Source organism: Hyperoodon ampullatus (genome assembly GCF_949752795.1).
Source record: "Hyperoodon ampullatus genome assembly, chromosome: 14".
Taxonomy (NCBI): domain Eukaryota; kingdom Metazoa; phylum Chordata; class Mammalia; order Artiodactyla; family Ziphiidae; genus Hyperoodon; species Hyperoodon ampullatus.
The window spans coordinates 5,083,879-5,111,818 of record NC_136927.1 but is presented as its reverse complement, the minus strand read 5'-3'; the positions used below and the strand labels follow the sequence as shown (position 1 = coordinate 5,111,818).

The 27,940-nt window shown below is 47.8% G+C and overlaps 1 protein-coding gene and 1 pseudogene across 2 annotated transcripts in view; one reads left to right on the top strand and one right to left on the bottom strand.

Moving 5' to 3' along the window:
• Window positions 1–391: 391 nt before the first annotated feature.
• CST8 (cystatin 8) lies at window positions 392–11,973 on the bottom strand (the record flags this gene model as incomplete). Its single annotated transcript, XM_079718309.1, has 3 exons — window positions 392–475; window positions 2,206–2,319; window positions 11,746–11,973. 3 exons carry the CDS (start codon window positions 11,971–11,973, stop codon window positions 392–394), a joined length of 426 nt encoding a protein of 141 aa, XP_079574435.1.
• Window positions 11,974–13,022: 1,049 nt separating this feature from the next.
• Window positions 13,023–27,940, top strand: part of LOC307062575 (ubiquitin carboxyl-terminal hydrolase 42-like) — a 28,370-nt pseudogene continuing 13,452 nt past the window's right edge. Inside the window, exons 1-4 of the transcript in view lie at window positions 13,023–13,190; window positions 21,871–22,595; window positions 22,716–22,810; window positions 24,525–25,985. The product of the transcript in view is annotated as a ubiquitin carboxyl-terminal hydrolase 42-like (transcript). The remainder of the gene's footprint in view (window positions 13,191–21,870; window positions 22,596–22,715; window positions 22,811–24,524; window positions 25,986–27,940) is intronic.

Here is a 27,940-nt window from a genome sequence, read left to right as displayed (position 1 = left end):
CATGGAGGAGCCTTCTCAACTCATCTTCAGAGCCTTGCAGAAACTACCCACCAGCCTGAAGCAGTGGAGGGGTGGGTCTCCCTATTAGTTCCACACAAAGAGCTGTCAGTGAAAAGTAACTTGTGCCCAGAGTTTGGTGAAATAAGGAAACAGGTTCAGGTTCTCTTCCATTCATTGGGAGCAGACTGCCCCTGCTGGTAACTGCATTGACCAAGCAGAAGACACTACCCAGCCCGGCACCGCATTCTCAGCCTCCACCCCTGAAGAATGCACAAAAAAGCAAGAAGGCTACAAAATGAAGTCAATAGGTCAGATGTGTTATTTAAATGTTTTGCGAGTGTCTTTGCTTCTTTAAATGCTCATGAGAGCGGCAGAATGTGCTAGAAGACCATTAGACAGGCTGGCATTCTTCCTTCAGCATATTGAGTTCAAAGTTCCAGGGTTTGGATGCCACAATAAAGGTGCAATGAAACATCTAAAAGAGACAAAAACAATAACCAGCTTGTAAGAAAAATTGCAAAAAAACACAAGTCAGAAAACCCCAGAAGTTCCTATTTCCAGGTGCCAGGATTTGGCTTCAAGAGGGCCAAAAGGCCGTCCGAGCCAGCCACGCCTCTACAGACCCCCAAGCTGTTGGCCCAATGGCAGAGCAGCCAGACTCATGACTGGGATGGACCCCCATCGGTTCACCTCCCTGAGAGCTGAAGCCATCACGGTTGTGGCTCCATTTGCTCCAGGTGAGTAATAGTTGGAGCCCAGGACCAATTATCCTCAAGAAATCCTCGTGTCCAGCTCTGGCCCTTCTCCAGACATGCCAACTTCCTGCAGCCCATGGAGACCCCACGCAGCGTGGAGGGCCCAGTGGGTCCTTCCCAGGGGACACAACACCACAAGAATAGCCAGGGTCCTGCACGCCTTGGAAAGCGGTGTCAGAGTCTGGCCAGATTCCACCAGGGAAAGCTTGCAGCTGGGGAGCTGGGAGGAGACACAGGGCCTGCAGAGGGAGCGGGGCTCCAGGCTCCTGGTGTGGATGAGATCACTGTGTCCCTCCTCTCACCTAAAATCTTTATTCAGTTAGAATAAAAATATAAAGTACAAATAGCTCTTTATGGCAACATCCAGTAGAAGTGAAGTTGCATAAGATACACAGACTGAGGGCCCAGGCTGAGGGGGAAATAGGACCAAGTGACCAGTAACCCAGACAGGCCACGGAGGAACTGAGGCCAGGTTGGCGGGGTGTCCAGGCCGGAGGGGCATCAGGATGAGTGGAGCTGGTTCCTGGCAGTGGCAGGCGGGGCAGGGAGGGCAGGTAGTGTGCTTACCAGAGGATTAACTAATTGCTTAACTTGTGATCGCCAGGGTAGACAGGAAACAATCGCGAAATAAAGGGATTGAAAACCCAATTATTAAAATCAACCATAGAGGATACTTTAGCACTGTATTAACATATTAAAAATCTTTAAGAAGTGAAAAAATATTGGACAAGGAATTCAACTTCTTGGAACTCTACCCACAAGGCAACAACAATCAGATATACACACAAACAGAAATAAAGAAGAATATTCATTATGGCACTGTTCATAATAGCTAAAAATTAGAAAAACTTAAATAATCATTTCTCAGGGGTTGACTAAATAATATGTGGAAACACCATTAAACGAAGTCAAATAGTTTCATTACATAATGCCCTCAAATAATTTTACGGTTTTGGAAATCCTTAGATTGTATTATTAAATAAAAATCTAAATTGTGGAACAGTGTACAGTGTGATCCCCACTACACAAAAATACAAATGTAAAATATAGAAAAAACTAGGATACATAAAAATAAGTTGACAGCAGTAAACTTTCCATAAAGGTATTTTTAGTTGATTGTTTTTTTCTTCTGTAGTTGATTTTAAGCTACTTAATACTTCGGAAAATTTCTAAATTTTCTACTAAGTGAATAGGGCCTATTACTATTTAAAACAGTATCAGGTTTTAAAATTTATTTTCCAAGGAGCTCAGGTAGTTACCCTTTCTTCCTTTCTAAGTCGCAATAAATAAAGAAAACAGATAAGCTGGAATCTATATGAGGTCAGAAACAGGGCATCTCTAGGAGTTCCATGATCTGTGCAAAGGCAGAGACTGGGAGGAATCCTTGGAGGGTAACAGGTGATTTTGAGCAAGATGATCCAAGGCTGTTGAACTCTATCTTAGCACCTACCTTCTGCATTTTGGGATCCCATTGTACTAAGCAGTTTTCATTTTCCCCTGAAGCTTTCTTGCACATTGTCCGGGCAATTTTGACTTCAAGAAGGTAATCCAAACTATCCGTGACCTGTCCATGAGTAATTTAAAGTTAGAGATCATAAAAGAATATGTGGTATCAATTGTCATTTCTGATAAACAAACATGTCACTGACTGCTTAGGGCAAAAGATGTCTTCTCACCTCCTTCTCTCCTACAGTTTTTTTTTTTTTTTTTGGCCAGAGTTTTGGGGTAATGTGGAGGTGGCTCTCTCTCTCTCTCTCTCTCTCTCTCTGTTTCTCAGTCTCTCTCATTATGGTATTTAATTTTAAAGTAATGACAACTGTCACCAAAATAAAGCAAGAAAACTATTCCCCTAAAGACCATTTTCCTGGGAAAACTGATGGTTTGCTCATTGGAGCTTGGGAAATAAACAGCATTTTCATCGAAATCCACTGAGAGTGTATCGATCCTCTTTAAAGCTTTGGTAGTTTTAGTCATCCTTGCCTTCTTCCACGTCACACACCCTCCCAAATCCCTGACTTTCTGGGCATCTCCCCTCCCCTCCCCTCCCCATGCAGAGCTCCCGTCAGCGCTGTACCCAAGAAGGGTCTCACAGGGAAATGCAGATGAACAATGGCAAATGTCCACTCTCATGAGTAAACAATGAACAGGAAAACAAAGTTTACGAGATGTCAGGGAGAGAGCATGTGAATGAGAATGACCAAGTTAGTTAAGCACCATAACTGAGCCCAGAAGAATAAGAGATAATTTGGAAAATACAGTAAACATTTTGGAAGTTCTAGAAAAGTCACCTGGGCATTGAACAAAATGGGTGTAGGCAGAATTTTAAGTACAGTTTCATGAATATAAAGTATACTTAAAATTTTCAGTTATGCATCTAAGTGTCTGAAAGGACACTTGTGGGGTGCCCCCAGGATTGCTGAGTCCATGGGGGATGAAAGAAATCAGTGGTCACTTTCACTTTTTACCTCAACTACTTCCAAATGTACCCCTAGCACATTTTTCATGACTGGATATTAAGTTTCTCTGCCTCAGCTCTGTTGGCATTTGGAGCTGGGTCCTTCTTGGCCATGGGGGGCCGTGCTGTGTCTGGAGGGTGGTGACCCACATCCCTGGCCTCCACCACCCCAATCTCAGTAGCAGCCCCTTCAGTTGTGATGACCAGAAACATCTCTGAGCATTGCCAAAAATGCCCTGTGGAGCAAAATCCATGCCCAGCTGAGAAGGAGTGCTTTAGCTTTGAGTTATACTTCCAAGTGAAAATTATCAAGAAAACAGACTTTCCCAAATCACACTCAACAATCACTGACTGACCACCAGCTCCGTCTTGACCCCCAATTGCCCAGGAAAGGGAGGCAGATGGGGATCCAGCTTCAGAGGCAGCCCCTCACTCCTTTCATGACCAGGCCTCTCTGACTCTCCTGGCCTCCTGTGACACCGTCCCCTCCTGGCTGGCTGCAACGTCCCATCACCTTCATCCCATCCAGCATCACTCAGAGGCAGTAGCATGGACAGATTAAGAGCAGGCAGCCTGAGTTTAAACCTTGGCTCTTCTACTTAGTAGCTGTGTGACCCTGGGCAAGTTACTAAACCTCTCTGTGCCTGTTTCCTCCTATGTGAACCTGAAAACCTGAGTGTGCCTACAGAAAGCCACTGGATCTAGCACAAAGTAAACATGGCTCCAGGCTGCCATTGGCGGTCTTTCCTACCAGTCTTCGCTGTGTGTGAAATCGGCAGCAGAACCCCAGCCAGCTATGAACTGAAGCAGGCGGCCACATGCTTTTTCTTCAAAGGCCAGAGAGGAAATATTCCAGGCTTTGCAGCACAAATACAGCCCAGAGGACCCTCAAAAAGTGTGTGTGGCTGTGTTCTAATAAAATTGTGTTTATGGACACTGAAGTTTCAATGTAATGTAATTTTCATATGTCACAAAATAGTCTCCTTCATTTGTTTCTTATAATCATTTGTAGCTCACGGGATGTACAAAGATGAGAAGTGGGCCAGGTTTGGCTTCAGGCTGTTAGTGGCCACTGCTGATAAAGATCTTTGCACTTTTAACTTAAATCATCCAATGGAATAGAGCAGTTTTCTTTCTATAGCTCCTGGGCATATGTTATTTTTATCCTAATTTTCACCCAGCATTTTTCTGTTCACTTTCATTAGGAGTTATTTTTGTTTGGGGGGTGGTTCATTCTTCCTTACCTCCTTTCTTCAATATATTTTTCAGCAGTTTGTAGCTGGAATTCCAAGGAGTTTTAAACACTTCTGTTCTAGCCTCTTTTTGAACCTGTTTCTACCTGATTCTTTTGCATCCTTACCTGCATTTGAGCTGACAGTCCACTAAGAAATAAAATGTACATTCGTGACTAGTCCCTCCCATCAGGAAACTTGCACAAGCCTCTTAGATAGCCTCATCCACCAGAGGGCAGACAGCAGAAGCAAGAAGAACTACAATCCTGCAGCCTTTGGAACAAAAACCACATTCACAGAAAGATAGACAAGATGAAAAGGCAGAGAGCTATGTACCAGATGAAGGAACAAGATAAACCCCAGAAAAACAACTAAATGAAGCGGAGATAGGCAACATTCCAGAAAAAGAATTCAGAATAATGATAACGAAGATGATCTAGGACCTCAGAAAAAGAATGGAGGCAAAGATCAAGAAGATGCAAGAAATGTTTAACAAAGACCTAGAAGAATTAAAGAACAAACAAACACAGATGAACAATACAATAACTGAAATGAAAACTACACTAGAAGGAATCAATAGCAGAATAACTGAGGCAGAAGAACGAATAAGTGACCTGGAAAACAGAATGGTGGATTCACTGCTGCGGAACAGAATAAAGAAAAAAGAAGGAAAAGAAATGAAAACAGCCTAAGAGACCTCTGGGACAACATTAAATGCAACAACATTCACATTATAGGGGTCCCAGAAGGAGAAGAGAGAGATAAAGGACCCAAGAAAACATTTGAAGAGATTATAGTCAAAAACTTCCCTAACATGGGAAAGGAAATAGCTACCCAAGTCAGGAAGTGCAGAGAGTCCTGTACAGGATAAACCCAAGGAGAAACACACTGAGACACATAGTAATCAAATTGGCAAAAATTAAAGACAAAGAAAAATTATTGAAAGCAGCAAGGAAAAAATGACAAATAACATACAAGGGAACTCCCATAAGCTTAACAGCTGATTTCTCAGCAGAAACTCTACAGGCCAGAAGGGAGTGGCATGATATACTTAAAGTGATGAAAAGGAAGAACCTACAACCAAGATTAGTCTACCTGGCAAGGATCTCATTCAGATTCAATGGAGAAATCAAAAGCTTTACAGACAAGCAAAAGATAAGAGAATTCAGCACCACCAAACCAGCTCTACAAGAAATGCTAAAGGAACTTCTCTAAGTGGGAAACACAAGAGAAGAAAAGGACCTACAAAAACAAACCCAAAACAATTAAGAAAATGGTAATAGGAACATATATATCGATAATTACCTTAAATGTGAATGGATCAAATGTTCCAACCAAAAGACATAGACTGGCTGAATGGATACAAAAACAGGACCCATATATTTGCTGTCTACAAGAGACCCACTTCAGACCTAGGGACACATACAGACTGAAAGTGAGGGGATGGAAAAAGATATTCCATGCAAATGGAAATCAAAAGAAAGCTGGAGTAGCAATACTCATATCAGGTAAAATAGACTTTAAAATAAAGAATGTTAAAGGAGACAAGGAAGGATACTACCTAATGATCAAAGAATCAATCCAAGAAGAAGATAAAACAATTATAAATATATATGCACCCAACATAGGAGCACCTCAATACATAAGGCAACTGCTAACAGCTATAAAAAAGGAAATCAACAGTAACACAATAACAGTGGGGGACTTTAACACCTCACTTACACCAATGGACAGATCATCCAAACAGAAAATTAATAAAGAAACACAAGCTTTAAATGACACAATAGACCAGGTAGATTTGATTGATATTTATAGGACATTACATTTTAAAAAAGCAGATTACACTTTCTTCTCAAGTGCGCACGGAACATTCTCCAGGATAGATCACATCCTGGGTCACAAATCAAGCCTCAGTAAATTTTAAAAAATTGAAATCATATCAAGCATCTTTTCTGAACACAATGCTATGAGATTAGAAATCAATTACAGGGGAAGAAAAGGAAAAAACAAAAACACACGGAGGCTAAACAATACGTTACTAAATAACCAAGAGATCACTGAAGAAATCAAAGAGGAAATCAAAAAATACCTAGAGACATATGACAACGAAAACACAACGATCCAAAACCTACGGGATGCAGCAAAAGCAGTTCTAAGAGGGAAGTTTATAGCTATACAAGCCTACCTCAAGAAACAAGAAAAATCTCAAATAAACAATCTAACCTTACACCTAAAGAAACTAGAGAAAAAAGAACAAATGAAACCCAAAGTTAGCAGAAGGAAAGAAATCATAAAGATCAGAGCAGAAATAAATGATATAGAAACAAAGAAAACAATAACAAATATCAATAAAACTAAAAGCTTGTTCTTTCAGAAGAGAAACAAAATTGACAAACCACAGCCAGACTCATCAAGAAAAAGAGGGAGAGGACTCAAATCAATAAAATTAGAAATGAAAAAGGAGAAGTTACAACAGACACTGCAGAAATACAAAGGATCCTAAGAGACTACAACAAGCAACTCTATGCCAATAAAATGGACAACCTGGAAGAAATGGACAAATTCCTAGAAAGGTATAACCTTCAAGACTGAACCAGGAAGAAATAGAAAATATGAACAGACAAATCACAAGTAATGAAATTGAAACTGGATGAAAAATCTTCCAACAAACAAAAGCCCAGGACCAGGTGGCTTCACAAGTGAATTCTATCAAACATTTAGAAAAGAGCTAACGCCCATCCTTCTCAAGCTCTTCCAAAAAAATTGTAGAGGAAGGAACACTTCCAAACTCATTCTATGAGGCCACCATCACCCTGATACCAAAACCAGACAAAGATACTACAAAAAAAGAAAATTACAGACCAATATCACTGATGAATATAGATGCAAAAATGCTCAACAAAATACTAGCAAACAGAATCCAACAACACATTAAAAGGATCAAACACCATGATCAAGTGGGATTTATCCCAGGGATGCGAGGATTCTTCAATATACACAAATCAATCAATGCAATACACCATATTAACAAATTGAAGAATAAAAACCATATGATCATCTCAATAGATACAGAAAAAGCTTTTGACAAAATTCAACACCCATTTATGATAAAAACTCTCCAGAAAGTGGGCATAGAGGGAACCTACCTCAACATAATAAAGGCCATATAGGACAAACCCACAGCAAACATCATTCTCAATGGTGAAAAACTGAAAACATTTCCTCTAAGATCAGGAACAAGACAAGGATGTCTACTCTCACCACTATTATTCTACATAGGCTTGGAAGTCCTAGCCATGGCAATCAGAGAAGAAAAAGAAATAAAAGGAATACAAGTTGGAAAAGAAGAAGTAAAACTGTCACTGTTTGCAGATGACATGATACTATACATAGAGAATCCTAAAGATGCCACCAGAAAACTACTAGAGCTAATCAATGAATTTGGTAAAGTTGCAGGATATAAAATTAATACACAGAAATCTCTTGCATTCCTATACACTAATGATGAAAAATCTGAAAGAGAAATTAAGGAAACACTCCCATTTACCACTGCAACAAAAAGAATAAAGTACCTAGGAATAAACCTACCTAGGGAGACAAAAGACCTGAATGCAGTAAACTATAAGACACTGATGAAAGAAATTAAAGATGATACCAACAGATGGAGAGATAAACCATGTTCTTGGATTGGAAGAATCAATATTGTGAAAATGACTATACTACCCAAAGCAGTCTACAGATTCAATGCAATCCCTATCAAATTACCAATGGCATTTTTTACAGAACTGAACAAAAAGTCTTAAAATTTGTATGGATACAAAAAAGACCCCAAAAAACAAAAGCAGTCTTGAGGGGAAAAAACGGAGCTGGAGGAATCTGACTCCCTGACTTCAGACTATACTACAAAGCTACAGTAATCAAGACAATATGGTACTGGAACTAAAACAGAAATATAGATCAATGGAACAAGATAGAAAGCCCAGAGATAAACCCACACACCTATGGTCAACTAATCTATGACAAAGGAGGCAAGGGTATACAATAGAGAAAGGACAGTCTCTTCAATAAGTGATGCCGGGAAAACTGGACAGCTACATGTAAAAAATGAAATTAGAACACTCCCTAACACCATACACAAAAATAAACTCAAAATGGATTAGAGACCTAAATGTAAGACTGGACACTATAAAACTCTTAGAGGAAAACATAGGAAGAACACTCTTTGACATAAATCACGGCAAGATCTTTTTTGATCCACCTCCTAGAGTAACAGAAATAAAAACAAAAATAAACAAATGGGACCTAATGAAACGTAGAAGCTTTTGCACAGCAAAGGAAGCCATAAACAAGATGAAAAGACAACCCTCAGAATGGGAAAAAATATTTTCAAATGAATCAATGGACAAAGGATTAATCTCCAAAATATATAAACAGCTCATGCAGCTCAATATTAACAAAACAAACAACCCAATCCAAAAATGGGCAGAAAACCTAAATAGACATTTCTCCAAAGAAGACATACAGATGGTCAAGATGCACATGAAAAGCTGCTCAACATCACTAATTATTAGAGAAATGCAAATCAAAACTACAATGAGGTATCACCTCACACCAGTTAGAATGGGCATCATCAGAAAATCTACAAATAACAAACGCTGGAGAGGGTGTGGAGAAAAGGGAACCCTCGTGCACTGTTGGTGGGAATGTAAATTGATACAGCCACTATGGAGAATGGTATGGAGGTTCCTTTAAAAACTAAAAATAGAATTACCCTATGACCCAGCAATCCCACTTCTGGGCATATACCCAGAGAAAACTATATTTCAAAAAGACACATGCACCCCAATGTTCATTGCAGCACTATTTACAATTGCCAGGTCATGGAAGCAACCTAAATGCCCATTGACAGACGAATGGATAAAGAAGACGTGGTACATATACACAATGGAATATTACTCAGTCATAAAAAGGAACGAAATTGGGTAGAGACGTGATAGATCTAGAGACTGCTGTACAGAGTGAGGTAAGTCAGAAAGAGAAAAACAAATATTGTATATTAACACATATATGTGGAACCTAGAAAAATGGTACAGATGAACTGGTTTGCAGGGCAGAAATTGAGACACAGATGTAGAGAACAAATGTATGGACACCAAGAGGGGAAAGCGGTGGGGGGTGGGAGTGGTGGTGTGATGAATTGGGAGATTGGGATTGACATGTATACACTGATGTGTATAAAATGGATGACTAATAAGAACCTGCTGTATAAAAAATAAAATTAAATTTAAAAATTAAAAAAAAAAGAATAGAAAAGAGTCCTACATCTGCAGAATACCTCATGCTTGGCAGGGGTGACACTGTGGTATAGTGTAGAAATAATGCTCTTTTTAATAAATGGTGCTATCTGGTTAAAAAAAAACAAAAAAAGAAAACCACACACACAAAAAACGTACATTCGTGAAAAGAAGTAGCAAACACTATGAAATGATTCGTTAGTCTTGAGCTATGTGGGTCTTTGGTTTATTTTATTATTAAATACCTGCCTTTAAAGCAGAACCATGTATATCTATTTCTGTAAATGGAGAGCACAGATTAAAATGTCCAAGAAAGTGGACTAATCCGGGGAAAGACGGGAACTTCACTAAGAACAGGTACCAAATCTGAGGCCCCTGGGGCATCGACATCCATGAGGTTTTACTTCAGCCACCCATTGGGGACGCACATCCTGGACCAGGTGTCACTGCCTAAAAACACAAACCACACAGCTGGGGCCACGCGGAGAACCAGCAGGAACCCGGGGCCCACAGCCTGTGCAGGTGGCCAGGAGCCAGGGGTCCCGGCCTCTTAGGGGATCCAGACGCTGAGTGAAACTTCTACCCACATAAGAAAACCGGAAACGGAGGCAGGTTGACGGTGGCTGGAGGGTGGGCAGCGCAGGTTAGAGGGCAGATGGGGCGAGTGGAGGAGGAAGGGGGCAGAGGTGCAGGTCAGGCCGGCGTCACACGTGACCCGGGCCCAGTGGGGCCCCCTCACCTTCTGCCGACCCCTCCCGTTGCTCACCCCTCCACCTCCCATCTCGGGCTCCTGCATAAACCTCAGGACACCCCTCTTTCTCAGGAAACACAGCGCTGGTTCAATGCACTCTTCTCAGACATGGTCCGTGTTCAAATCCTCCCAACTGCCCTAAGAACATCCTTTACAGTATAATTTAAATCTAAGAGACAATACAGGATCACATCTTGCATTTAACGTCATGTTTCTTCAGCCTCCTTTAATGAGAACCGTTTCCTTCTTTTTCCCCGTCTTTCACGGCACTGATTTTTTTTTTTTTTTTCTTTTCTTTTTGCGGTACGCGGGCCTCTCACTATTGTGGCCTCTCCCGTTGCGGAGCACAGGCTCCGGACGCGCAGGCTCAGCGGCCATGGCTCACGGGCCCAGCCGCTCCGCGGCATGTGGGATCTTCCCGGACCGGGGCACGAACCCGTGTCCCCTGCGTCGGCAGGCGGACTCTCAACCACTGCGCCACCAGGGAAGCCCAGCACTGATATTTTTAAGCGGTCTTAGAGAACGCCGCATAACACGGACTCGTCTAATTGTCCCTCGAGATCACCCTCAGGCATTTGGAGCAGGAACACCGTATACAGGCGACGCTGTGTCCCTGCAGTGATGTCACGTCAGAGGCACACGGTGTCGATTTGCCCCATGTGTCCTGGTTGTAATTAAGTAACAAGCAATCCCTATAGCGGTCCACCCCCTCCCTCCCCCTCCCCCTCCCCCCTCCCCCCACACCGGGTGGAGGATTCATTGCTGATCTTCGGCCTGAGTTAGTTATTACCATGGTGGTTACAAAAGGCGATTTTCTAGTTTCATATTCTTTCACATCTCTAAGTAGGCATTTTTCTGTAAAAAAAAAGAGCCTTCCCTTCCTCCCTGGTTCCTTTTCACAGTGAAAGCTGGATATGGAGTTTGTTCACTTGTTAAATGTGTTATAATCCATCCCTGTAGCCACTCAGGTTGATGATATCAGCTCAAACTGTCCCAAACTTGACCCCTTCAGGAGCCCTTCTGGGCTCTTACCTGTGTTTTCTGATGTGGCTATAACTAAGTTTAAGTTATTTGAATGGATATATTATGTTTTACCCCAGAACGATAAAGGAGGAAGTTTAATTAACTTTCTTCCAAAACCCCCTAAAATAAAGTTCATAAATGCTGGCTCAGGTGTCTCTCAGCTTCTCTCCACGGACGACAGCCCTGCCACAAAGGCGAGTGTGGGGACAGAGAACGGGGAGTGAAAGCCACCAACCTGCTCCTGGGACTTCAGAATCTGCAACACCTTGAAGGTGTACTTGTCCTTGCTGGCCTTGTTGTACTCCTTCATGGCGAACCACAGTGCCTGCTGCACGTATACGTAGGATTCGGGGACATCTTGGAATTTCCTCACCACCTTCGATGAACCCCAGGCCTGGACACCTCTGGACGCGAGGGCCAGCGCGGCCATCAGGAGCAGCAGGCCGGGGCGGAGCCTGGCCATGGCCCCTCAGCCCAGGGGGCACGGCCGAGTCCCTCCTGTCCTCGCAAGGCTGGCCGGGCCCTGCTGCGTCTGCACCCGGCCCCTCCTAGCTCTGCTGCAGGCGGAAAGGGAGAACAGCGGTTAACGTCGCCTGCCCAAAAAAGAAGCCGCCTGCAAAATGTGCAATTCAGTCCATTTTCCCATCTTGGATGCTTCCTTTCTAGAAGGACACACACCTCTGTGCACTCACGTGTGGGAGGGATGCACACATACATGTACACACACACACGCCTGTCCTTCCAGCCGGCTGGGTTGGGCCCTGTGGTAGGCACTGCACGTGCTGTGTGGCCTCTCATCATCAGAGCCCCGTGGGGCTGCGAAACCCTTTACACAGGAGGAAACGGCCACGGGGTGCGTGTCTGCTTCAGACCAGGGCTGCCCTGCCTCAGTCTCACCCACGCGTAGGAGGGGTCACGGCTTGTAAAGTGCATTTGCTTTAGAGGAATCCCTTCTGCCACAGAAGGTCACCAGGATTTGGCTCACGAGGCAGAGGCAGCGGTTAATGTGTCAGATGCAGACAAGGAGCAAGCCCCTCGAGACAAAGCAGGGTCCGTGGGTTGTGTTCGCCACAGAGAAGTGGGGACAGAGTGTCCAAGCTGAACAGAGGACGTGATGGCCAAACCAAGAGATGCCTGGTGTCCGTCAGGCTCTAGATACAGACACCCAGCACTGAACACTCCTGGGGTCTTAGCTCGGTTGCCCATCCAGGACACTGCTCTGACCCACATGCCCTCTGCCAGGAATCGCCAACCAAACCCAGGCTGCGGGAGGCGACTTTCCCGTGTGCTTCCCAGAGACAGGCCTGTGGGGAGGTTGATGCGTGAGGACACCGGGTCCCCTCCACCTGCCGGCCTGGCCCGTGGTAACCTGCCCCCTCCTGCCCGGCGTCCACGCGACGGCAGCATTGATGTGACACGCGTGGGATTGGAGCGGTTCAGACCCGCTCCGTGGCCTCTGGAAGAGTTGCCCAGACACACGGGACGGTTGCCCTGGGCCGTCTTCCACCCAGCATGGCTAAACCTGGGACCCACCTGAGCACCAAGCTCCTTTCCACGATGCTGCAGCCGAGTCCTGAGCTGGCCGCCGGCTGCAAACGGTCTCTCTCCTTCCTCGGGACCCGAGCTCGGTGGCTCCTGCCTGTGGCCCGCTTGTCTCTGGCACTCTCAGTTCACAGCCACGTGCCTGCTCAGGGTGTCTGTCGGTGTCAGGGGGCGTCTGCCCTCAGCTGCCCTCCCTCCCAGTGGTCACCTCTGGCCCCTTTGTGACATAAGCCCTGCCCCACTGATGTTGCCCAAGTGACCAGCCCCTCTGTCAGGGGACCCTCTGCCCTCAGAAGTCCGCAGGCTCACCAGGAGCCCCCAGCATCTGCCCCACGTGCTGAGTCCCAGCTCCTGTCCCTCGGCTCCTGACTTTCTAAGTTTCTGCGCTTTGGATGGGCAGCTGGAAGTGAAGTCACCTCCAGGGCTGTTTCCATCAGTGTCTTGTCATGTGGCCCCTCAGTCTTAGAGACACAAAACAGCCAGGCTCAGGGGACCTGGGGCCAGAGGTCCTCAGGTCGGGAGGCCAGGGGTGGTGCCGAGGACATGAAGCAGAAGGCTGGCAACAGACTCGGGTGTGATAAGCCTCTGTGGGATGAACAGAGGGCAGATCCCCCTTGGCCCGCCAGCCATTACTCCCCATCTCCAGCCTTGTCCCGGGCAGGCTGCCCTTGTCCGGTTTCCTCTTCCGTGTGTGATTCTCGTCCCATGCCAGGCTGCCCTGACGGTCGGGACTCCATCCCACTCTGCTTTTGGGGCCTGGCTCGGCCACAGAGAGGGGCTCCCAAGAACTCAGAAGTTGGGAAATCACTACTTTTCTTTCCAGGATATGAAAAATACACATCAGCCCAAGGAGGTTCCTACCTGAGATCCATAAGATAAAATCCAGACAGAGCCTATGAGACCTGAGAGTCACCTGCTGGAGGGTCCAATGTGTGAGACAGAATCCTGGGCTGGAAATCAGGAGCCCTTTCTGAGCTTGTAGAAAACACAGAAGCCAGATGGAGAAGAACTATCAAATCTGGCCACACATTTTGTGCAGCACACACTCACACGTGCTCTCACTCCCCCAAAGTCAACAGGTAAATGGGAACACAATATGTTATTTGGAAGATATTTGGCAAAGGGTTAAGTTCCCTTTTGTGGGAAAAGCTCTTTTTTTTATTTTAATTTTAATTTTTTTTAACATCTTTATTGGAGTATGACTGCTTTACAATGGTGTGTTAGTTTCTGCTTTATAACAAAGTGAATCAGTTATACATATACATATGTCCCCATATCTCTTCCCTCTTGCATCTCCCTCCCTTCCACCCTCCCTATCCCACCCCTCTAGGTGGTCACAAAGCACCAGCAGATCTCCCTGTGCTATGCAGCTGCTTTTAAAATCCGAAAGAAAAAGACAATTTCCTCACTTGTCTCGGCTCAAAGGGAGCCAAAGATATGAGCATATAATATGTCCAGAAGGGAGTCCATTTCCCCTCTTGGCCCCATGAATCGTTTGAAAACTGTGGCCTGGGCTGAGGCCTCTCTCAGCCACACACCCCCCACCCACCCACCTGGGCACCTTACTCAACACAAGTAGAGACAGCCCACATCTCTCCCTGGGAATCGGCTGGGGCCCACCCAGCTGGTCCGGGAAAAGTTTAAGGGCGGGGCAGGGTGCTGACGCTGCGATGGCTCTGTACCCACAGGGCTGAGTCCTGGGCTGGTCCTCAGGCCTCCACTGACGGAGTACGGAGGGGAGACAGCCTCCGGGCCTGCTGGGCATGGCCCCACTCCCCTCCATCCCCCCCAGCAGGCTCACCCCAGCTGCTTTGGGGTCATTGGCAATGGCAGATACTGACTGTTCCAGAAGCTATTGCCCCGAATGAAGCATCTCATTCTGCCCCTGACGGTGGGAACTGGGATTCCAGGAGGAGCTGGCTGGTGCTTCTCACCCCGGCTGCCTTAGGGGGTGCGGCCAGAGGGCAGGTGGGACGCACGGGGCTCACTGCAGGGGCAGGGTGGTTTTTAAACAACTTTACTGAAATATAATTCTCATACCACACAATTCAACCATTTAAGTGTGCAATTCAATGGCTTTTAGTGTCTTCACAGTTTTACATCCAAAACCACAATCGGCTTTCCCAGCAAGGCTGAACCAATACCCTCCCAATCTCCCCGCCTCCTTCCAGTCCTAGGCAACCTCGAATCTGCTTTCTCTATAGATTTACCTATTCTGGACATTTCCTATAAATGGAATCATACTGTATATGTCTTGTGGTGTATGGCTTTCTCTTAGCATGTTTTCAAGGTTCATCCACGTTACAGCATGAATTGCTACTTCATTTCTTTTTATCGCTGAATAACTTTCCTTCGTGTATGTGTGCACTGTGTTTCACCTATCCATTCACCAATTAGTGGACGTGGGGGTTTTGACTACTTTCTGGCTATTATGACTAACGCTGCTATAAACTTTCATATTTGGGCTTTTGTGTGGACATATGCTTTTATTTCTCTTGGTATACAGGTCAGAGTGGAATTACTGGGTTACCTGAACTCTGTATTTAACTTTTTGAGGAACTGCTAGATGGTTTCTCAAAGTGGCTGCACCGTTTTACCTTCCCATCAGCGGTGTATGAGGGTTCCATTCCTCTACATCCTTGCCAGCACTGGTTACTATCTCTGTATTTATTTATTTATTTACATTTTGGCTGCGTTAGTCTTAGTTGCAGCATGTGGGATCTTTTGCTGCGACGGATGGGTGGGATCTTCATTGCAGCACAAGGGTTTCTCTCTAGTTGTGGCGTGCAGGTTTTCTCTCCAGTTGCATCACGCTGGCTCCAGAGCACGTGGGCTCTGTAATTTGCGGCAGGTGGGCTCTCTAGTTGAGGCGCTCGGGCTCAGTAGTTGTGGTGCATGGACTTAGTTGCCCTGCGGCATGTGGGATCTTAGTCCCCTGACCAGGGATTGAACCCACGTCCCCTGCCTTGGAAGGCAGATTCTTTACCACTGGACCACCAGGGAAGTCCCACTATCTCTGTTTCTGATGATCGCCAGCCTAGTGGGTATAAAGTGAGACAAGTGGTTAGACTTTGACAAATGTGACACAGAACATTTTCATTTCCATAATATCAAAGAGCTCTTGCAAGTAATTTTTAAAAAGACAAAAATCCAATAGGAAACTTGAAGAAAAGTAATCAACACAGAAGTCACAGAAAAAGGAAAATAAATGTCTTTAATACATGTGTGAAAATATGCTTAGCTTCCTTAACAACAGAAAGTCAAATGAACCCAGCCATGAAGTGTCACTATTCTCCTACACTTTGGAAAAAAGTTAAAAAACAGCGTCTGGTTGATAAGGCGCCTTCGTCAGCATTGGTGGAGTAGGAATCCAATGTCTTTGCTCAGGGTGATTTAGCAAATCTCTGTCAAACATTTAAAAGTGACATAGTCCTCAACACATCCACACGCAGGAGTTTGTCCCACAGAAATATCTGCCTACATGCACAACAGGGCGTGGGGACACAGTTTTTCCTTGGCTGCAGTAGAGTAGGTATTACCTACATTTTTCTGTCTTTATAGACTTCCCCGATCCTGGACCTTCAGCTGGAGAGAGCAGGCTTGGGTTGGACAGAGGAAAAACACAAATGTTTACAAAACGGCCTCTTCACCAACTCTGTCAGCACAGATCAGTTTCGACATCCTAGGCAGGGTTTAGGTGGAGGGGAGGGATGCCCCGTGGGTACTTGGTGTGGAGGGAGCTTCACAACCTGTATCAGAGGCCGTGCTTGGGGAGGGAAGGGATCACACCGACACGGGTCCCAGTCAGAAGCTTCGGGGGGCTGAGGGGTCAGCCGAGGGCCGTGGCCCCTGTCGCTCCACAGTTCCGGCCATCAGCACCTTCTCCACTTCTTCACGTGGACCACTGCGTCTTTGTCGTTCTTGTATAAACCGTGGGAAGCAGATCAAGGCAAGTCTCGGACTCCTCTTCCACCCGGATCGATACAGGTGAACCCTCCTCCGCAGCAATTCTGGAGCCATTCGGGCTGTAGGGCCAGATGGCGTTACTGAAATAAGTTGTTCGGTGATTTATTTCCCCCTTCTGCAGGCCTCTGTCCCTCCACTCTGGACCACTCCCCCAAAGCTCTCCACCGTCCACCTAAAGTCATTCCCCACCTGCAGGACTGAGGGTCTGCCGGAGGCGGGGAGGCCGAGATCTCTCCCTGGGAAAGGCCCCCATGAAAGGCTGTGCAGCTGAGGCCCGAACTCCGCCATGAGGGAGTCCTGTTACGTTCAAGCCAACACCCTCGAAAGCAAAGAGCCTGGAAGGAAAAAGGCCCATCACCTTTCTCCACATCCACATTGGCTGGTCGCTTGCCAAGGCAGGGGCTGAGCTAGGACGGTGCCCAGCCCAGCTGGACTCACAGGAGGCACCGCCGAGGGCCAGACACCTGGCTCCAGTCCTAGTTTGGGAAAGTGGCCCGTCCTCACCCGCACTCAGCCCGGCTGTGTGACATAATTCCCGCCTGGTTCATCTCATTCGGCAATTCTTCTTATAGCAATGCCCTTAAGTCTTGCTCCAGGGGTGGCTGAATTGGGAAAGATCCTGCAGAAATCACCCTCATTTCATCACAAATCCCCTTTCGTCAAGAGGAAGGCCACAGTCCAGTCCCCAGCACTTTGGAGCAATCCCCTGATCTGCAGCCCGGCTCTGGGCCTCTCCCATGGGTGAAGTTTGCTGTGACCCTGAGCAAGGTGAAGCTAGGTCCACCACACAGCCAGTTCCATCTTGGCAACGGTCACAGTCCCACATTCTTGCTTTTTCCATGGGCAAGGTGAGGGTGAGAGAGTGATTGCAGAAGGGGCTTCTCTGCGTGTGCCCAAGGGGCTGGCCTTGAGGCCTTGAGGTTCCCGGCCAGGAGGCGCAGTCAGGGTTCTGGAAGCAGAGCAAGCTGGGCACTGGGCATGTGCACACCTCAGGTTGAGCCCATCAAGTCAGACAGCTCAGGGGCCTGTCCCTGCAGTGTCCGTGGTGGGAGACCATGTAGAGCTGGAGACCAGTTCATTGCCGTTGGCAATTCTTTTCCTGAGAAAGGCCCCCAGGTTCACGTTCCTGTTCTCACGGGGGGAAAGGTAAACGCTGCCAGCACGCCTAGTGTCCAGATAAGAGCTGGGGACTCACAGACCCAAGCCCTCCCCATCCTCTGATCCAAGGACCCTCTGTTCTTTGGGCAAGAGCCTTGCAGTCTCTGTTTTGGCCCTGGCCTACTTTGAAGTTGCAACAATTAAACTCTGTGTCAGGGGCTTCCCTGGTGGTGCAGAGGTTGAGAGTCTGCCTGCCGATGCAGGGGACACAGGTTTCTGCCCCGGTCCAGGAAGATCCCACATGCCGCGGAGTGGCTGGGCCCGTGAGCCATGGCCGCTGAGCCTGAGCGTCCGGAGCCTGTGCTCCACAACGAGAGAGGCCACACAGTGAGAGGCCCGCGTACCGCAAAAAAAAAATAAAAATAAAAAAAACAAGACTGTCTGGACTCTCAAATCCAGAGTTGTGATGGTTACTGTCTCCTTTGATGGATTTGGAGAATTCACTTACTGTGGATCCTTATTTGTTTAAAGGAAATAAAGAATACAGTGGGATTGCATTAAACACACTTAGGTTCAGGTGTGCTCCAGGTTGATTCTGTCTTTTGAAACGAGGCCAGTGTGCTGGTTTTCTGCCAGAACATAAGGCGCAGTGCTCTGGGGTCTCCTGTGCCCGTGCACACGGGATGACCTGCACCTTCAGAAATGACGTTCCTTTTTCCTCTTTCCATTCCTGTGTAGGATGTGAAATATCCTGAGTATCTTGATATTCGACCATATCTGTCTTAGCCAAACGGAGAACCGATCATTTATGATTTGTATGCAGTACTGGTACACACTGGTTTTAATTGCCATGCTGGCCATTACTTCTGCTACATAAAAGTAAGCTCTGTGGATTTTGCTAATAGCTATTTTTACAATACACTGTAAGATAGCCCTGGCATTTTGGGGAGGAAAGGTGGGGCTTTTACAGTTAAAATGTGAAAGCCCATTTTTCTTAGGTCTCTTGATTGGTGTTCCCTATTTACCTAATTGTATCTAATATCTCTTTTATTGGCTGTTTTGCAGGCTAGCAATGGCTTCTGGTACCAAATGAATGACTCCATCGTATCTATCATCGTATCTATCATCGTATCTATTTTATGATTTTAGGCAGCCTCTCTGCTAATGGGTGGCGTTGTGTTTCTCTCTTGCTAGTTGTTTGGCATAGGGTGTCCAGCACTGTAGCTTGCTGGTGCTGGTGTTGAGATGGCGATATCTGGAAGATTTTTGCCGTTTGATATTATATGGAGCTGGGAGGTTTGTTGTGGACCAGTGTCCTGAAGTTGGCTTTCCCACCTCAGAGGCACAGCACTGACTCCTGGCTGCAGCACCAAGAACCTTTCATCCACACGGCTCTTCAATTTGGGATGATTTGTTGTCTATTCATGTATTCCACAGGTGCAGGGTACATCAAGTTGATTGTGGAGCTTTAATCCGCTGCTTCTGAGGCTGCTGGGAGAGATTCCCCTTTCTCTTCTTTGTTCGCACAGCTCCCGGGGCTCAGCTTTGGATCTGCCCCGCCTCTGAGTGTAGGTCGCCGGAGGGCGTCTGTTCTTCGCTCAGACAGGACGGGGTTAAAGGAGCAGCCGCTTCAGGGACTCTGGCTCACTCAGGCCGGGGGGGAGGGAGGGGCACGGAGGCGGGGCGAGCCTGCGGCGTCCGACGCTGGCGAGACGTTACGCCGGCCAGACGTTACGCCGGCGAGACGTTGCGCCGGCGTGACGTTGCACCGGCCCGAGGAGCGCCGTGCGCTCTCCCGGGGAAGGCCACCCTGGATCCCGGGACCCCGGCAGTGAGGGGCTGCACAGGCTCCCCGGAAGGGGGTCGTGGACAGTGACCTGCGCTCGCACACAGGCCTCTTGACGGCGGCAGCAGGAGCCACAGCGTCCCACGCCCGTCTGTGGGGTCCGCACCTTCACCCGCGGCTCGCGCCCGTCTCTGGAGCTCCTTTAAGCAGCGCTCTGAATCCCCTCTCCTCGCGCACCAGGAAACAAAGAGGGAAGAAAAAGTCTCTTGCCTCTTCGGCAGCTCCAGACTTTTTCCCGGACTCCCTCCCGGCTAGCTGTGGCGCATTAGCTCCTTCAGGCTGTGTTCACGCCGCCAACCCCAGTCCTCTCCCAGTGCTCCGACCGAAGCCCGAGCCTCAGCTCCCAGCCCCGCCCGCCCCGGCGGGTGAGCAGACAAGCCTCTCAGGCTGGTGAGTGCTGGTCGGCACCGATCCTTTGTGCGGGAATCTCCCCGCTTTGCCCTCCGCACCCCTGTGGCTGTGCTCTCCTCCGCGACTCGGAAGCTTTCCCCCTCCGCCACCCGCAGTCTCTGCCCGCGAAGGGGCTCCTAGTGTGTGGAAACCTTTCCTCCTTCAGGGCTCCTTCCCACTGGTGCAGGTCCCGTCCCTATGCTTTTGTCTCTATTTATTCTTTTTTCTTTTGTCCTACCCAGGTACGTGGGGGAGTTTCTTGCCTTTTGGGAGGTCTGAGGTCTTCTGTTCTGTAGGAGCTGTTGGTGTAAGTCTATTTAAACGCTAGAGATTTTAGCTCCCACCTTGGACTTCCATTCACTTAATGGATTAAATATTTGGGGATTCTTGATTAATGCTGGCCTCCAGGAAAGTGATGCTTTGACAGAAAGAACACTTTAGTCGCATCCGTTTAGCCCTTTCAGGAGTGTGGCATTTTCTCTCTGCCGTCCGGCCGGGTCTGATCACGCTGCCTCATGGCTTCTCAAGGGGAATGGAAGGTACACCTGGTTTCTGTGAAGCTCCGAGTCCTCAGTGGAGGCCTGGCTTTTGCTTGACGTAGGTGTTGAGATTGTGGACATGTTGGATTTGTTGGAATAGCCTGTACACACCTTGGAATAATCCTTTCACCTGTGCCATAGTGTCGTAACAGCCTTCAGTTTGATAGGGAGTCACAGATTCAGTGCCTTAGGGAGCTGGACAGGCAGCGGGTCCTGCACTGGGCTCTGCCTGAGTGAGACCTCAGGACACGGCCAGCTGGAGAGCACATGCCCTGTGTGGAGGGGCCACTGCTGTTGCTTTTTCAAGAGGTGTTTTTGTTTTTGTTTTTGTTTTTTTAACTATGAAGCCTTCCAGTGTTAAGATAGCAACTAATTCAGATATTTAAGAAAACATTTTGAAGACCAAACAGAATTTATCATCTGTGAGTCAGAATTCGCCCATGACTACCAGTTTGCAACATCTGCGTTATAGCAGCAAAAGTTGGGATCTGGAGCAAAATAACTGCTCGAGTAGGAGTCGGAGATGATGGGGGTAGGGATGGCTTAGTGAGTGTGTCTGTCCACGTGCCTGTCTCCCTCGCTCCCTTGGCCCGTGGGAGTTCCCCGTGGCTGGCACTTCCTTCTGCCTGGACTGCGGTGGGCTCCCAGGAAACCATCCAAGGAGAACCTGTGTGACTCCGTGCCCAAAGGGACCTGCTTCTTTCTGTCAAATTGGAGGAGGAAGAATTTGGTCTGGGTGTTGTTCTCTGACAAAAAGAGTGGTCCCTGTTCACCCGAAATTCATTCTCAGAAAACTGTGCCCTGTGAAAGGTCTGTGGTGGGCAGGCCCACAGGAGAGGGGGAGGGCTTTCTAGGTGCGTGAAACTTGTTATTCACAAAAGGAAAAGATACCCAAAGTGGGAGAGGCCTATGGCCTCAGGTTTCTGAGCCTGCGGCTGTTTCTGGAGCTCTCACCTGGCTGTGGTCCGCTTGTTTCCAGAACCCACCTCATCTGAACGGGACGGAACCCTTGAAGGAAACGCCGAGCAGCTCCATGTCAAGTCCTAACGGGAATTCTAACGTCAGTAGGACTGGCCCCGTTAACGCCTCAACAGTTCTAACGCCAGTTCAGAACTGGTCGGTTAACAGGCCCTCAGTTATTCCAGAACATCCCAAGAAACAGAACATCACGATCAGTATTCACAGCACGTTACCTGTGCGCCAAGTTCAGTCTCAGCCTGCGCTTCCCAGCAGTTCCCTGGAGAGCCCTAACAAGCCTTCCCCCTCGTCTACCGTCACCACTTCTTCTGCAACACAGTCCACCTCGAGTGCCGCCACGATGCCCGCGTCTCGTGAGGTGACAAAGCAGATCACCCTGAGGGTGTCCGGCCCTCAGCCTGTGATGAACGGCAGGTCCAGGCTGAGCTCCGGCGTGCTGGTCCCCTACGGCGCCGAGTCGTCTGAAGAGTCCGACGAGGAGGCGAAGGGCCTCGGCAAGGAGAACGGTCTCGGCCCCGCCGAGAGCGCACGCGCCCCTGCTCCGGTTGCTGAAGATGGCGGGGCCTCTCCGCACGAGCTCCGAGAGCCCGTGGCTCTACACGGTGCTACCAGTAGGGACGGCGACCCGGAAGAAAACGGCCTGCCCTCGGGTGCTGCCCCTGCCAAGTCCAGCCTGCTCTGCACTCGGAAAACCCCTTTTCTAAGGCAAACGGTCTCCCTGGGAAGGTGAGCGCGCCTCGGGCGGGGCCGGGGCGGCCTTCGCTTCCGCCCTCGTGTCCGGGCGGGTCACGTGGCTGGGTTTCAGGAGGCCCCCGGAGCTGAAATCTCTCTGTTTTTTTATGGTAGTTGATGCCTGCTCCTTTGCCACCTCTCCCAGAAGACAAAATCTTAGACACCTTCAAACTCGGCAGCAAAGGGAAGGGCTCCAGAGATGAGATGAGGTAAGATGCCGTCCCAAGGCCGTGGGACGCGGGCTGGGGAGTCACAGCACGGCCTGTGGGTGCGGCCGCTCGTGGAAGTCTCAGGGTGAACCTGTTGGACCCTGGAATGATTTGAATAATGATCTGTCGAACTCGTTCATGTTCCTTTTAAGAAAGTAAACACGTACAGGTTCTGTTAGTCCAGCCGACGCCCCCCACTCCCGCAGCGCCCCTCCTCTCTGGGGCCCCTCCTCTCTGGGGCTCCTCTTCAGCCCCCGGCTGGGCCTCCCGCCGGCACCGTCCCACTCAGCCCCCCGCGTGACAGGCACCTGAGGAGGTGTGAAGGGGTGCCGCACGGCTTCTCGACTGTCCAGTAGCGAAGACTTTGTTTTGCTCCCTTTAGAATTCTGAAATTAAATTCCTAGTTAAGATAGTCTGTCTCCACACTTAAAAAAAAAAAAAAAAGTCAGTGCATTGACCTCAGCGTCATGTAATGGGAGTAGAAGGAAGGGTCAGAAGGCAGTGGCGTCTCTCCATGTGAACAGCGCAGGAGACGGTGCCACCGCAGGCCGCGGGGTGGGCCAGCAGATCGGCGCCACGCACAGGTCACATCGCGCGTGTCAGCACCGTGACGTCCTCCTGGTAGACGACTTATGGCCAAGCTCTGACCAACCTGAGATCAACACCCTAGTGGTGTCTGTGAAACGGCCAGTAATAGAGCCGGGGTTTTCACCCACGTGAACTTCGGGACATGGGCTGTTCTGTGGGACCGCCTGCCTCGCCCCTGCCCACTAGTGCTTCTGCGACTCCCCCGTCGTGGGGCTAACCCAAAAATGCACCCCACGTTTCAGAAGGGCCCTGCGGGGGGCGTGCCCTCACCAAGAACCACTGTTAGGGATGCTCCCTTAGAGAAACCAGCAAAGAGCACACACTCCCAGTCGGCCCTAAAAAGGGGGTACTTAAACACTCAGTCCCTGGCAGGATGGCTGTCCTCCTTTCTCTATCCTTGTCCAGCTTAGTTAGTCTTCAAATGTCACGTGCGTGAGAATTACGACAGGTGATTGTATAAGCAGTCAGTGCCCAGCTACGCACGTTTCCTAACCTCATGTGGGGCCTTGAACATGTCACTGCCACGCTGTAGATCACACGTGTCTTCTCTCTCCCAGATATTTTCCCGCTGCAAAGCGGGCCCACTTTAGGGTTTTTCTTGCTTTCTGGCAGCTTTCATTAACTTCGAGACTCCATCAGAAGCAAGGCAGAGTTCTTTTATTACAGGAAGTGTTTCTAATGCCTCAGTGATTCCTCACAATTTGTAGGTAATTCAGGGAGCTCTTGGCTCTGTCTGGAGGTAGCTGCTCCAGCTCCGAGGCTCCAGGAAGATTCAGAGAAAAGGGATCCAGAGGAAAAGGAAGAGCCCCATCATTGTTTGAGTTTTTTGATGTTCCGGACTTAGTTATTAAGAAGAATTAGAAGTATATCTGAAAACAGAAGGCGCCTAGAATTGCGGAATTGTTATTGCTGAAAAATGGGGTAGGCTTGATACAAAGTTTTACATTTTTATTTAATGAGAAAATGTGAAGTTTCCAAAAATGATAAGGCCAGTTTTAGGTTTAAACCAGATGTAGTAAAGCCGTAAAATATGTAGTAAACGAACGATTTGAAGTGTTTGTCCCTGTAAGCCAGAAAGCAAACAAGTAAGTGGCTGATTTCTTTCTTTCTTTCGGTGGGGCTGCAGTACCACTGGGACACAGGAGAGGCCTCCGCAGGACCCTGAGGCTGAGCTGGAGGCTGGCAGCTGCGCTCCCGATTCCCTTGAGAACCTGGAGCTGATCACGAGCCTTAGCAGCAAATTCAAGAAGCCTTTGTTACCCTTGGACCCCAGCATCAAACCTACCAAACAAGAAGTCTCTGAAAACATTTTGGCAAAACCCGAGGAGGCTTTGCCAAGTACCAACACCTTTCGTAACACCAACAAGGATACCCTCGGGAATGATCAGCTTCCTAAACCGTGTGACCCTGGGAATTGAACAAACGATCAGAGCAAACCGTCCCAGGACGTGAAAGGGACGTTACCAGAGCGTCCCCAGGACCCGGCGGCAGCAGAAGCAGCGGGGAGGCTGAGCCCGAGTCCCTTGTCACGTACCGAGGGCAACTGTGAGCCTGAGCCCTTGGGTCACAGCAGTCGGGACAGAGGCACGGATGTGGAGGGTCCCCCTAAAAGCACAAGGGTGTCCACAGATGGGGTGCCCTCTCCACAATTAGACAGGATCAGAAAAAACCGTCCAGATGGGGGTCCCCGTGCAAGCTAACGGTGAGAGAGATAAAGACAGTGAGGCCGGGCAGAAGGTCCAGGAGGCTTGTGCAGTGCAGGAAAAAAGTAACAGCCTCAGAAAGGTTGACCGAGGACATTACCGCAGCCGAAGAGACCGATCGTCCAGCGGCGAGCACGGGCAGGACAGCAGGAGCAGGACGGAGGAGAAGCCTCGCCGGGAGCGGCCCCACCACGAGTGGGAGCGGTCCCGGTCCGAGCGGCCCCAGCCCGAGCCCTGCGCCGCGGCCCCGCACGCCCCCTGCCCTGGATCCCTGTCCAGGTCCGGCCACCTGTGCTCCCGGAGCATGTGGGCCCCCGACCAGGAGTGGGGCCGCTACCACCACGCTGAGGCCGAGCACGCCTGGACCCGGGAGAAGTACTACCCGGACGGGATGCGCTGGGGGCGGTGCGGGTACCACCACAACAGGTACGCCCCGTACCCAGCCCGCGAGCTGTGGGAGTGGAGGCCCTTCCACGCGGAGCGAGAGTACGACCTTGCCGGGCCCTACGGCGCCGGCCCCACAAGGACCACTACAGAGGCCGGAAGGGCTACGAGCCAGCGGCCAAAGAGGGACTGGCACCGGATCAGCAGCCCCCGGGCGGGCCTGGCCCTCGCGCCCCCTCCGCACCCGCTGACAAGTACACCCACGACAAGGCTGCAGTGGGGGCTGAAGACAAGCTGTGACCTCGCCGGTCAGTTTCACGAACACAAAAACGTCAAGTCACGAAAACGGAGGTACGGTGGTGCAGGGGATAATGACAGACATGTAGAAAAGAAAGCCTGGAGAAGCTTACAAAAGGCTCCTTTAGAGGAGCCTAAAGTGAAGAGGCACAGAAAATCAAAGAAGAAAAATCCAACGGCAAACACAGAGACCGGGATTCCAGGTGAGGGTGTGTGTGTTTGGTGACAGGTGAAGGGCTGTGTCCTGTGTATTTGACTCTGATTTGTACTTTTTATTTGTACTTTTTATCAGGGACCATGTTTTTTTCTTCCTCCTTGATGTTCCAGGGTTCTTTTTTAAAAAAATTACTTTCTTTTTGTTTAGAGAACTTCCTTAAGTCATTCTTTTAGGGTAAGTCTACTGGTAACAAATTCTCCTTGTTTTGCTTCATCTGAGAATGTCTTAATTTCACCTTGATTCCTGAAGGACATTTTCACTGGGTATAGGATTCCGGCTTGACAGTCCTTTTCTTTCAGCAGTTGAAAATTAGTCTGCTACTTCCTTTGTCTTCCATAGTTTTTGATGTGAAATCCATTGCCATTCAAATAGTTTTTCTCTTATACGTGAGGTGTTGTTTTTTTTTTTTTCACTACTTCCAAGATTTTTTCGATGTCTTTAGTTTTCATAAGTTTAATTATGATGTGTCTTGACATAAATATCTTTGTTCTTTTTCCTGTTTGATGTTTGCTGTGCTTCTTGAATCTATAGAATCATATCTTTTGCCAAATTTGGGAAAATTTCAGCCTTCATTTCTTATAATACTTTGAACCCAGCCTTCTCTCTCCTCTCCTTCTGGGATTCTGATAGCATGTGTTTAGATATTTTGTTAAAGTCCTAAGGTCCCTGAGGCTCTGTTCATTTTTCTTTCCCAGTCTGTTCTTTCTGTATTGTTCAGAGTAGGTAATTTCTGTTGTTCTGTGTTCATGTTTACTGATTCTTTCCTCTGTCAGTTCCATTCTTCTACTTTGCACATCCACTGAGCTGCTTATTTCAGTTACTGTGTTTTTCATTTCTAAAATTTCCATTTGGTTCTTTACATCTTCTATTTGTTGAGTTTTTCTATATTGTTTTATTTGTTTCTAGTATGTTCATAACTACCTGTTGAGGCATTTTTATCATGGCTGCTTTGAAACTTCTGTTAGATAATTCTAACATATCTCCTATCTTACTGTTGGCATCTATTCATTCATTGTCTTTTTTCACTGAGTGAGAAATTCTTGGTTCTTAGTATGATGAGTGATGTTCAGTTGAAACCTGGACATTTTTGTGTTACATTATAAGGTATTGGATCTTATCCGATATGTGTTTTAGCTGGCTTTCTCTGACACCATTCTGGCAAAGGAAGAAATATTAGGTGGAGATGGAAGGCCACGTTCCCCACGCAGTCTGTTGACAACCAGGGTGGGGTTTGGGGCTCCATGTTCTTCCCGGGTGGGGGTAGGAGTTTCTTCTCCCCACATGATGTCCACTGACACAGCAGTGGCTTTTTACCACTGGGTGATAGTGAAAGTCCTGATTTTGACGCTACCCACTGGGGAGTTCGAGGGTTGCTTCTTTCTTTCTTTTCTCTCTCTCTCTTTCTTCCTTTCTTTTTCTCGCTCTCGAGGTATCATTGATTTACAATGTGATATGTTACAGCTGTACAGTATAGCGATTCACAATTTTTAAAGGTTATGCTCCATTTATGATTATTATAAAATACTGGCTATATTCCCTGTGTTGTATACTATATCCTTGTAGCTTATTTTATACATAATAGTTTGTACTTCTTAATCCCCTACTCCTATCATGCCCCTCCCCCTTCTCTGTCCCCACTGATAATCACCAATTTGTTCTCTGCATCTGTGAATCTGTTACTTTTTTGTCATATTCACTAGTTTGTTGTATTTTTTAGATTTCACGTGTAAGTGTTATCGTACAACATTTGTCTTTCTGTGTTTGATTTATTTAACTTAGCATAATATAGAGGGATGCTTCTTTATTACTGGCTTTGTGGGTGGAAATCCAGGCTCTTCATTTGATCTTCACTGACATTGTGGGATGGGGGTGTGGTTTGTTGTCACTCAGCATGGATGAAAGTTCCCATTCCTAATTTACCTTTTCTAACACCACCCCAGT